The sequence below is a fragment of the Brassica napus genome, chromosome C6 (genome assembly GCF_020379485.1).
Source record: "Brassica napus cultivar Da-Ae chromosome C6, Da-Ae, whole genome shotgun sequence".
In the NCBI taxonomy this organism is placed as follows: Eukaryota; Viridiplantae; Streptophyta; class Magnoliopsida; order Brassicales; family Brassicaceae; genus Brassica; species Brassica napus.
In genome coordinates, this window is record NC_063449.1 from 37,193,669 (window position 1) to 37,206,477 (window position 12,809).

The following is a 12,809-nucleotide window of genomic DNA, read 5'->3' on the forward strand; positions in this document are numbered from 1 at the left end:
CCAAATAGAAAAATTCTATTTAATATATATTTGATATATATACATATGGATATCAAAACAAAAAGAAAAAAATGTTTATTTTATAAATACATATATATATATATATTTATTTATTTATTTATATATTAAATATGAAATATTGATGTACAAGATATGGAGGTGTAAAGATTTTAACAAAAATAAAAATATATTTTTCTTATAACATATGGGAAACTAAAACTAACTAATGATACATAACGTAACTAACTAATGATACATAACGTAACAAGCTCGTTACTTTATACCTATCGAATAAAACAGAATCACGTTACTGTGTGGGCAATTTGGGTATGTAAAATTCATAAAGCAAGGAAAAAGTATACCTCAGGCGAGAAGTATGTCAAGTCGTTAAAACCCAAGAAAAAGTAACTCCAGCCGTAAACTACTCAACAAAATAAAGTGGCCCTAAAGTTTGTTTTACTTTATTTTTCGTTTTTCTAAAATTCACTATTGAAAATAATTTGTATTAAAATGATAAACTTATTGTTATTGAAATATTATATTTAAAAATATTTTAAATTTTGTATTATTGAATTTGTTATTTTAAAATGTAAATCCAGTGTTCGTATCAATCTTTTGATGTTCTTGAATTATGTCATAATTAAGCTCCTGAAGATAACAACTTATAGTCAATAAGACACCGTACAACTGCTTTTGTTTTTATAACATTATACACAAATTGTGGTTTTAGTCTTAGAAGTCAAACTGCTAAAACTAAAAGTTATTAAGATATCTAAGTAAACATGTACAAAACACAATTGTCCTGGAATACTTGTCTTTCTCTTAAGAAGATATACTTGATAAATAAACACCAAGCATCTCCAATAATTTGAACTTTACAGGAATAGTAGAATCAAACTTAGAGAAAATAAAACGCACAAGACAAAGACGAACCAACACGTTCTGCCACAGTTTTTTCTTCTAGGATTGAACTTCTCACACCCTAAGCGAGAATCATACAGCTAGACCAAATGCACTTTCTGCATTTTTTTTTTAATTTCAATCAGCTAGAAAATGATGCAGTCCGCTTAATTTTCACCATTTTCTGGACAATGCGAAGGCGTTGGTAAATTGATAGGTATCATCTATCATTATGTTGACGTGGCAAGTGCTCAGGATGACGTGGAAGGGTTAGAGCAAAGGAAAGACTCGGGATGGTTGAGACGCTTTGTCGTTAGTAATCTGCATCAGGAAGAAGACGTTTAAGTAGAGAGCTTGATTGAAGAATAGGTTATGTTTGATGTTGTAATTGGTTAGACATATGAGTTTAGGTCCGATCGTGATGAGATCGGTGATTCAAGATGCACACGCCATGAGAATGGAGATTGAGTCAAACCTCAAGCTATCCTTGTAATCGGTAGTAGTCAGTGTGTAATCCTCTTGAACATTAATAAAGAGAGTGTTGAGTGAGAAGTTATCTTCATACTTAACATAAATTGAACTTGAACACAGTGATGTAGTTCGATGCCTTTGGCACTTCCTTGTAGACGTTGTTTATGACAGATTGACAGTGCAACAGCTTCACCTTCTCGAACTCTACTCCCGGTTCCTCCATTACTTCTCTAGCAACACGAGTTTACAGACCACAACAGCGACTTTCGGCATCGCACGGTCCAGTGGCATGAGTCCCAGCCATAACACTTCTTTTATTATTTTCGACAAATGTTTTTGTTTGTTATAAAAATTAATATTCTTAACATTCATACCCCAAAAATAAACATATTAATTATGACCAATATAAAATTGTTCTTAAAATTTGTGAAGGAAGAAGAATAGTCTCCTCTCTAGATTTTTACGGGAAGTTACTTGCACCACAAATTTAATTGCGCAATACTTTACTGCGTTGACCACCACTTGTCAGCATGAGATTGCATCAATAAGTTAGTAAGACACCATATATAGCTAACAAACCATAAATCACTCGTCTAAATATTTCACTTTGATCACTACGCTCTCTGTCATTCCTTCATCGATACAATGACGGATACGACAGACGATATTGCAGAGGAAATCTCATTCCAAAGCTTCGAAGATGACTGCAAGTTGCTCGGAAGTCTCTTCAATGATGTGTTGCAGAGGGAAGTCGGAAGCTCATTCATGGAGAAAATTGAACGCATTCGAATCCTCGCTCAGGTTTGTTTTATATTAGTATATACTTGTGTTAAATATATTATTAAAAATTAAGTCATTAATCTAAAAAGTGTACAATGGTTTTGGAATAAAGAGGAATGATACTAGTGTTCGTGGTTAAAAACGTTTCAGAGTGCGTTGAATTTGCGTTTGGCGGGTATTGAAGATACTGCAAACCTCTTAGAGAAGCAACTGACTTGTGAAATATCCAAGATGCCACTAGAGGAAGCTTTGACTCTTGCTCGTGCATTCACTCACTCTCTTAACCTTATGGGCATTGCAGACACTCATCACAGGTCATGGTTTTAGAAAAAAACATTTACAACAAAAGTATTTACAAATAATGAACAAGCATAATAAATTCTTAATTTTGTTTTGGTATATAAACCCTTTTTTTTTGTTTTTCCAGAATGCATAAACTCATAGACGTTACACAACTTTCAAGATCATGTGATGATATATTCACTCAGCTATTGCAAAGTGGAATTTCCTCAGAAGAGCTTTACAAAACGGTTTGCAAGCAGGTTGACTTCATATTATATCACCTTTAACGGTTCCAATATGTTTTTAACACGTATATCATATGCCACAACAAGCATGAGCTTTCAGCTGCGTGTCAAATTTCCACAGTTTGATACTTGATTGAAAATTTTGTTTATCGACTTTAGGAGGTCGAGATTGTTCTTACTGCTCATCCTACTCAAATTAACCGGAGAACCTTACAGTACAAGCATGTCAGAATTGCTGTAAGTTTGGAATGATGTTGGTATATATATATATATATATATATTCTTTAGTCAAAAAAATAAGCGTTAAGAACATTTACTTTCTTGCAGAATCTTTTAGAATATAACAGCAGATCAGATATCGGCCATGAAGATCGAGAAACACTCATTGAAGACTTGGTACTCTTCTTTATAATTCGTTTTGTTAGAGCATGAAAAACTAATTATCATATTTTAAAGGTTAGGGAGATAACTTCAGTATGGCAGACTGATGAGCTTAGACGTCAAAAACCTACTCCAGTTGATGAAGCTAGAACTGGTATTATGTTAAATCGAATTTCTATAAAAATTTAGTTGACATTCCCTTCATTTTCCTTCCCATCTAATTCACCAGGTTTGAACATTGTTGAGCAATCCCTTTGGAAAGCTGTACCACATTACCTGCGTCGTGTCAGCAATTCCTTGAAAAAGGTATGATTCTAATTAAATTTTCTAGTTTATATCTGGAAAAATAAGTTGCTAGCAAAGAATTTATTAAGCAATAAATATAACATTCCAAAAATAAAATCTGGATAAACTCAAGTTACTTAACCTTGAGAGTATTGTGATTTAGTTTACGGGGAAGCCACTTCCATTAACATGCACGCCTATAAAATTTGGTTCTTGGATGGGAGGTGATAGAGATGGAAACCCAAATGTGACGGCTAAGGTTAGTCTTTGGGATCACACTAACCTTATCAAAAAAAAAAAAAAAATTCCTGCCAATTACTTTTCCATGGAGAACATTGTACTTATCTTACTGTAACCATGTGATTTCCTTGATATCTCACACTTGAATGTTGTGATAACAATTTTCCAGGTCACCAAGGAAGTATCTCTCTTGTCCAGGTGGATGGCTATCGATCTGTACATAAGAGAGGTTGATAGCTTGAGATTTGAATTGTCTACAGACCGATGCAGTGACAGATTTTCAAGATTAGCAGAAGACATTCTTGAAAAAGGTATGCTTCTATCAGTTTCAATTGAATTTGTATATTTTTTCCATTCATAATATTTTTTTACTATAAAACCTTACAAATTGATGTTTTCTCCCCTCAGAGAGTTCTGAAAAAGATTCTGACAGAGGACAATCAAGTTTCTTAAACCAGCAAAATTCATCCTTGCCAACACAGCTTCCAGATAAAGCTCAACATCCTTCTTGCATTGGTAAAAAGATACTCTTACATTTTGTACTGGTAAACACGACCAACATCCACAACTTTTTTCTCATGCATTCATGTTTTTATAACTCATTTGATTACAGAAGATGGTGATTCACAACATCCCAAATTTGAAATTAATATGACCACAGATTTTGTGCCTCCCAATCTCCAGGTAAGGCAAAGTCTTTGATATATACATGAAACTAGGCCTACATGAAACATAGTTTTGTTGAGTTCTTGCCAAGTCTTTTGATATTTTTGTCCTTATTTTTCTTACATAGAAGCAAAATGAAGAAGACTCTCCAAAGATCGATTCGAAGCCAAATGCTGATGATACTCATACGGCAGGTCTTACTTCACGAGGTTCTTTCTCATCTACCTCTCAACTTCTCTTCCAGAGGAAACTATTTGCGGAATCTAAAATTGGGAGGGCCAGTTTTCAAAAGCTACTAGAACCACCTCCACTTAAACGTGCTGGAATGGCTCCTTACCGTATTGTACTTGGAGATGTTAAGGATAAGGTACAAGACCTTAATATTTTCATCCAAAAATAATTTTTACTTGTTGCTTGCATCTTAACCTATTGTAACTCGTTTATTAATATTCTTAGTAAGCATAAAAGTTTGAACCATATAAGTGTACCATGTGCTCTAACTAATTCTCAAACTGAATGCTCTATGATCACAGCTTGTGAAGACTCGAAAACTCCTCGAACTTCTACTTGAGGGCCTTCCTTGTGAGTATGACCCTAGGGTATCGTATGAAACGTCAGAGCAACTTCTAGAACCATTGCTCCTCTGCTACGAATCACTGGTAACAATCCAAACTCCATGTTAAAATAACGTTCCATCAAAATAAATGATCTTTAACATCATTCTTTTACTTAGCAATCATCTGGTGCTGGTGTACTAGCTGATGGAAAACTTGCTGATCTGATCCGTAGAGTTTCTACATTTGGCATGGTTTTGGTGAAACTTGATTTACGTCAGGTGAGATTTTCTTCTATTTTTGGTTCGCTCTTGTTTAGTGGTTTTACTTGTATAATGTATATATGAATCATTTACTAGGAATCTGCAAGGCATGCTGAAGCTTTGGATGCAATTACAACATACTTGGATCTTGGTACTTATAGTGAATGGGATGAAGAGAAAAAACTAGATTTTTTGACAAAAGAACTTAAAGGGAAACGACCCCTTGTTCCTCCCACTATTGAGGTCAGAATCCCAATAACCTTTGCATGTCAAGACCTAGTCATCCAAACAATATAACTTCCTAATAATATATTACATTTTTTTATATCAGCTACGGTCCATAATATTTGTAGGTTGTTCCTGAAGTTAAAGAAGTATTAGACACATTCCGAGTTGCTGCTGAGTTTGGAAGTGAATCACTTGGAGCATATGTTATTTCCATGGCTTCAAATGTATGATCGCTTTGGTTTCTCTAGAATCAAATGTAGCAATAAGTTATGACGTATACATTGAAACTGATTCATTTGTTGCTAAATGTCCAGGCAAGTGACGTCCTGGCTGTGGAACTTCTGCAGAAAGATACTCGACTTGCCGTCACTAGTGAACATGGAAAACCATGTCCTGGTGGAACGTGAGTTTAAATTCATACTCATTATTTTCAGACTATTTTATCGAAACTTTTCAATGTTTGCAAACATTTTATTTCGAATTGTTTGATGCCACACCTCTCATTTGTTAGGCTACGAGTGGTTCCTCTTTTTGAAACGGTGAAGGATTTAAGAGCTGCTGGTTCTGTGATAAGGAAACTGCTTTCAATAGATTGGTACAGAGAACACATCCAAAAGAATCATCATGGTCATCAAGAGGTACGTTACAATTGTAAATTGATGTTAGGAGTTTTCAAGGCTCCTAAGACAAATGTTGTAGTATAGTGATTGTCGAACCAGTTCTGAGGGATATCAAAGCAATGAGAATGCAAGTACTCACTTAATCTAAGTGCAACCAATGATTTAGATGGGTTTTAAGCTATGACTAAAACTAGAACGCAATAACAGAATGATACTTTCTTGACTAAGGGAAAAGAGAACTCATGGGCATAGGGATTAGACCTTGGGTGATCAAGTATCGAACTAAGGATGGCAAATGATCAATCAAACTATCAACCTTAAGCCTAGACACAATTCTAAGCAAGCTCTATGTCTAGATGAATGCTCATTTGCTAACATATCTCAAACATCAAATGTCTTTGGTTGAATAATATGAAAGCAATCATTACTAACAAGTCTATTAGCTATCTTAGCACTTTTAACAACAAATGTCTTTGGCAACGTATACTAAAAGCCTAGGAGAGTTATCTCAGGCATTTCATCAAACACCTTTCGGGTGGGAAATGCCTATTGATCAACTTTTGAGTGGCCAACTCAGAAGATGCATTATGAATACTCTACTAGCAAGGAACAAGAAAGATCTACACTAAAACATACTAGAACTAACCTAATCACCCTTGATCTCCCTAACCCATGAATTCAAAAGGTGATTACTCACTAATCTCCATGATTCCTCTTAAACCCATATTGGATTTCAGATTAATCATGTAGAGAAATATATAAGAAATCAACAAGAACACAAGAACATAACAATCAAAAATCCAAAAGATGAACTTCTCTAGAGAGTTTTTGTGTATTTTTCATTAGATCAAAGATAGTCTGCCTGGTGGCTACAAAAAGATGTTTAAAACATAGGTTTTTCCAAGTGCAAAACGTCCAAAATAAATTGCAAAAAGGTCCTCGAAAAATCATGATTTTCGGCAGCAAAATAACGCGGAGCGACTTGCAGGCGTCGCTCCGGAAGGTCGCTCCAGGGCCGATTTTTGGTGTCTCCGGGCGAGAGGTCCCGAGCGACTTTGGTGTGTCGCTCCAACGGGTCGCTCTGGATCGGGAGAGACCTTGGTAGGTCGCTCTGAGAGGTCACTCCAGGGTCATCTAAGACTGTTCGGAGTAACGAGAACGCGAATGACTTCATGGCGTCGCTTTAGGAAGGTCGCTCTGAGAAGTGGGACACAGCGACTTCGTGATGTCGCTCCAGGAGGTCGCTCTGGGCAAGTCGCTTCACGGGGTGAGTATGGCGAGCGACTTCACGGGGTCGCTCCAGCTAGGTCGCTCTGAGAGGTGTTTTGGAGCGACCTCATGACGTCGCTGCGAAACCTCGCTCCCCTGCTCTGCTCGTCCAATGATCGCTTTAAACACTTCTTTTGAGCTCCAAATGCACCCAAATGCCTCCAAGAACTCCATGTGGTACTCCAATACCTGATAAAGACTCATGTATGCAAAATGCAACCTAAACATGGCTAAATCTTAGTCTATATGATCAAAATGCACATGGGTGAATGGATAAAACAATGTAAATATGCAAGATATCATAAATTAAACAATTTCGTAGAAGAATAATCCCTCTAAAAACTTGTAACAATTAATATTACGTGCAGGTGATGGTTGGATACTCTGATTCAGGAAAAGATGCTGGACGCTTCACTGCAGCATGGGAACTTTACAAAGCTCAAGAAGATGTTGTTGCTGCTTGCAATGAGTTTGGGATCAAAATTACTTTGTTCCATGGACGAGGAGGAAGTATTGGTCGTGGTGGTGGCCCGACCTATCTCGCCATACAATCCCAACCACCAGGCTCTGTAATGGTCAGTTTTCATATCTCCTGAGTTTTTTTTCGTCATGGTTACACAAGAATATGGTCTTTTACTGGTTCACTGAGATTTAAGTCACTTTGGAAACCAACACATAACCACCACAATAATTTATGTCAAATATTAATTACTTGGTTTGGCCAGGGCTCTTTGCGTTCGACCGAGCAAGGTGAGATGGTTCAAGCCAAGTTTGGTATACCACAAACAGCTGTTAGACAACTAGAGATATACACAACCGCGGTTCTACTTGCTACCTTAAAGCCTCCTCAACCGCCTCGTGAGAAAAAATGGAGAAATCTTATGGAAGAAATCTCAACAATCAGCTCCCAAAACTATAAAGGCACAGTCTACGAAAACCCAGAGTTTATCTCATATTTCCATGAGGCAACACCACAAGCCGAGCTCGGTTACCTCAACATAGGAAGCCGACCAGCTCGAAGAAAGAGCTCTACTGGCATAGGACATCTCAGAGCTATCCCTTGGGTCTTTGCTTGGACACAAACAAGGTTTGTTCTACCAGCTTGGCTCGGTGTAGGAGCTGGTCTAAGGGGTGTCTCTGAGAAGGGTTACGCAGACGATATTCAGGAGATGTATAAAGAGTGGCCATTTTTTCAGTCAACTATTGACCTTATAGAGATGGTGTTAGCTAAAGCAGACATCCCCATTACAAAACTCTATGACGAACAACTTGTCTCTGAGAACAGAAGAGGACTTGGTGATATGCTGAGGAAAGAATTGATGACTACTGAAAAGTATGTGCTTGTTATAACTGGCCGCGAGAAACTCTTGGAGAGCAACAAGAGCTTGAAGAAACTCATAGAGAGTAGACTTCCGTATCTTAACGCTATGAACATGTTGCAAGTTGAAGTACTTAAGAGGCTAAGACGCGATAAAGATAACAATAAGCTTAGGGATGCTTTGCTAATCACAATCAATGGTATCGCTGCAGGAATGAGAAACACTGGTTAAGAAACTAGCACAACACACTAAACGGAGATTTACAATAATCTATTATTTGGTTTCTTTTGGTTTGTTCTTGTTGAACAACAAGGTAATCGTACAGAAGAGAGCGTCGGGGATTTTAATTTATCATTGGACTAATTCCACAGTTTATATAGTTGTAATCTTTTGGGCTCAATGAAATTTGCGGCGGAATTATTGAAATAATAGGTAAACACAGAACAAAATATTGCAATGTCTCTATATCCACATATTCCATTTCCTCTATACAACCTGTGATTAAACCCCATCCTGAAATCTTATAACCGATTTCGTTGATGAACAATCAAAATGTGCATGCATGCATCATTTAGGTGAAATGAGTATCCATGATGGATTAGTACAGAAATAAAATATGTTGCCATATTTCACGCATACTTCAATGCGACAGAACTGAAATAACGTTAAATTTGTTTACAAACTGAAAGAATGTTTTAAACATGTTTAAAATGGCCAGGCGTGGATCTTCGTAGGACGGCTCAGGTGATGTAGTTAGGCATAGGTCTTCATAAGACAGGTAGTATTGTCGGTTGTCGAATCGTATATGCAATCTTTCTCATATCATAATTGTAAGATCATAATAAATCAACGTTAAAAAAACAAAAATTAATTTTTTTGTTTACGATTTCTAAATTATATTTTGATTTTACAACTTCTAAATTAAAAATATAACTATATTTTGACCTCCGCAACCGCGCGGGTGTTTGTTTTCACTTTTCTATACATAAATTATTGTTTTAGAACATAAGTGTATATATTTTTAACGTTAACCGTATACTTAAATATTTATATAACTATTTCAAATACAATAATTTTATAATTTACATGTTATAATTAATCAATTGTTTAAAACCGTATGTATTTGTCAATTCTTATTATATTTTTATCTTATTGTATTTGCATTTAGTTATTAAGGAAATTAATATATTTATGCGAAAACATATTTGAAAATTATTTTGTATTTAATTTATGCTAAATTCTGACCCATCTTTCAAAGCTGGATTTCTTTTTACCAATATTTGTTTTATGCTTATTCATTTTAGATAATATATTATTGTATATACAAAAGTCTAAGATGTGTTTATTTTTAGACATGTATTATATAGTTTGCTAATTTTAAGCCGTTCTATCATCATATTATATTTTTAAAATAAACAGTTTATATTTATGAAAATAAAATTTATAAATTTATCAATTGAATATACTTTTATCATATTTATTTAAGTATAATAATTGTATTTTAACATAATCATGACTATAAAGTAGATAAAGTAGGATATAATTTATTTTTTTTCATTTTATAAATGATAACTTAAAATACATTAAGTTATTGTTAAAATATTTTTACACAGATTTATTAGAATTTTAAAATATAATATATAAATGAAAATATATTATATTATGAAAATATAATATAATATATATTATATTTAAAATGAAAATATATTATGATTAAAGTAGTTACAAAGATTTTATATTATTAGCTTTAAAGAAATACATGTTAATTTTTATACATATATTATATAGTTTGCTAATGTTAACCCATTTTACCAACGTATTAGATTTTATTTTTGAACATAAATATTTTATACTTATTAGTATAAATATTTAAATATAATTTCGAAAATGAAGATCTTGTAAAAATCTTTTAAAACAGATTTATTAAAATTTTAAATTAAAATGAAAAGATATCAAAAGATATTAGGATTAAAATATTTTAAAAATTCTATGTATTATTAGTCTTAATAAAATAAATTTTAATAAGATTTCTAAGTGATGATCCAAATTAAAAAATCACACATGAAAAAAGTCATGAATTCTATTTTAATATATAACATTTTTAATATCCCTTGTTTCTATTTTATTTAATATTATGTTTTTGACACATCTGATGATCTTTTAACTACTGTTTTCTAATTTGGTTTTGAAAGAATCAGCAGAAACTACTTGATCACTATCTTTCTCGGATGTTAACATCGTTATTTGATTTATATGTAAATCGATATAAAGGAAAAAATTTATGAACAGTAAGATTTGAGAACAACTTTTGATGTATAAATTAATTTCACTGCCAACTTGTGGTCTAAGTAACTTTAGTTTCCTATAATTATCTCTCATTGCCAATTGCGTTTTAGTCTTCTTTTTTTTCCATAGAACACTGAAGTCTGAATCCTAGCCTACTAGCAGCCTTTACATACCTGAAAGAAAAAGAGAAATACACGGCATGAATCCCGGGAGAGCATATTCTTTAGAATATTATTATTTGCTTGTGTGGTGCATTTCTTTTGTCAACGATTGTGAGGTATGTGCAAACCGAACCGATGTTTTTCAGTTGTCAATTTTGATTCAGCTACTTGGGTTTAAATTATAGGCAGACAATTGAAATTGATTTGGGTGGGTATTTTCATTTTCTAATTTTACAATCGATACATGTATATACGTATATTAATTTATACAAAAATGTATGTAAAATTTCATATGAAGAAGGCAAATATCCAAAGCTGAGAGTACAGATCTGAATGGCAACATGCTAAAAAACTGCGGTGCGGTTTAAATAATAAGAAAAACATATCTATATATATAAAAAAATGTTTGCTTCGTTCATGTTGCGTCACGTCATAAAGTCGTTGATTGTGAGTACGACACCTGTCTTCTTTGCCTAAAACTCATCGTTTCATTAAGTTTAGATGTGGGCTGCTGCGTTTCATAATTGTTTACGGTTTAGTGGGCTTTTTGTTCACACCGTGATATAGCCCAAATTCAGAGAGATAGCCACTATAATGAAAACATATGTAAAGACTGGAACTTTGGAAACGAGAAGGAAAAGAAGGAGCGTAACGTGAGTTTCTGGATGCTACTGACTTTGCCTTGGTTGGAGGCGATATCAACGGTGACGGTTCATTTCGCCGCCGCCGTAACTCAATAACATTCAAGAGTTTAAAATTATTGGCGATGGGTTTTGCAGAGTATGAAGAGGCAGAGGGAAGAGCATGATGACCAACAACACTGAAGAGGTTAAAAAAGAAAATCGAGCCAATTAATAAAAAAATTCCACAGTTTAAGCGGTGGCGAGTAAATCAGATCGGTTTCTCAATTCCGCTATGACTCGATCAAGAGAGAAATATAGTTTTTTTTGTCCAAAGAAATATAAATATTATCAAAGCAAAGATTGCTCCGAACGAATCATAAAAAGATAAGGGAAGCAATCAAAGATTTTTATTTCATTTTTTAATTAGTTATTGGGAATTAACATGAATGGAAGTGCCATACACGCGCAGAGATATGCGTGTTGGTGAGAAATGAGATACATATTTTAAACTTAAAGGGGAAATAGACAGGAAGCAATGCGTTCAATTTCCATTGGGTCTTTTCTTTTGAGTCTTTTGTTTCAAAGAAAAACGACATAACATAACCGGATTTACTTCGGTTTAGTTTAGATTCGATTCAGCTTAAATGCATGCATGATTTTAAGCTACACAAGTTTCATTCAATAAATAAATCAACGGAAAATTTTATTGTAAGAAATTGAGTTAATTGAAATTCATAAGATAGAAAACAATAAATAATTAAATAAAATTTTATAATTATCTAGCTACTTATATTTATATAATATTTATATATAAAAATAACATAAATATGTGATTATAATTAATATTTAAATAAAAAATCCGGGCGTAACTCGGGCCGACCCTAGTAAATACATAAATATATGTAAAAAAAATTGTTACTATTAACTAAGATGCGATGCGTTGCTATTTGCAAAAGTTCGAAGCCTAAATATTAAAGAAACATTTACGACACATTTAGGGGATGATTGGTACTTGATGTCCATAGTCATATTTATTTTTACAGCACCAAATTCAGAGCAATGAAGCTTTAAATTTTTTTTTGAAACCACAGCTCTTAAAATAAACTACAGCTGTACAAGTGCTCTGCAGAACCAAATATCCAAAGCAATTTTTTAGTGCTTTCCATAAAATTTTACAGCAATAAAATTTAAAACCACATCAAAAAATTTACAAATTTTATTTTACAGTAAAAAATT

The 12,809-nt window shown here is 33.8% G+C and overlaps 1 protein-coding gene across 1 annotated transcript; it reads left to right on the forward strand.

The window, feature by feature from the left end:
* Positions 1-1,957: 1,957 nt before the first annotated feature.
* Positions 1,958-9,561, forward strand: LOC106409956 (phosphoenolpyruvate carboxylase 4). Its single transcript, XM_022705222.2, has 20 exons — positions 1,958-2,172; positions 2,302-2,465; positions 2,579-2,693; positions 2,838-2,915; positions 3,006-3,074; positions 3,135-3,213; positions 3,289-3,365; positions 3,508-3,603; positions 3,754-3,895; positions 3,993-4,100; positions 4,198-4,268; positions 4,378-4,617; positions 4,784-4,909; positions 4,984-5,085; positions 5,164-5,310; positions 5,421-5,519; positions 5,610-5,698; positions 5,807-5,933; positions 7,553-7,759; positions 7,910-9,561. The coding sequence occupies exons 1-20, from the start codon at positions 2,017-2,019 to the stop codon at positions 8,732-8,734; spliced, it is 3,117 nt and encodes a 1,038-aa protein (XP_022560943.1). The 5' UTR covers positions 1,958-2,016; the 3' UTR covers positions 8,735-9,561.
* Positions 9,562-12,809: the final 3,248 nt, after the last annotated feature.

Excerpts from the sequence above, each read along its gene's own strand:
- LOC106409956 (XM_022705222.2), top strand. The coding sequence starts at position 2,017 with ATGACGGATACGACAGACGATATTGCAGAGGAAATCTCATTCCAAAGC. Across the intron at positions 4,618-4,783 it reads TTGGAGATGTTAAGGATAAG|CTTGTGAAGACTCGAAAACT; the intron begins GTACAAGACCTT and ends CTATGATCACAG. Across the intron at positions 4,910-4,983 it reads TCCTCTGCTACGAATCACTG|CAATCATCTGGTGCTGGTGT; the intron begins GTAACAATCCAA and ends TCTTTTACTTAG.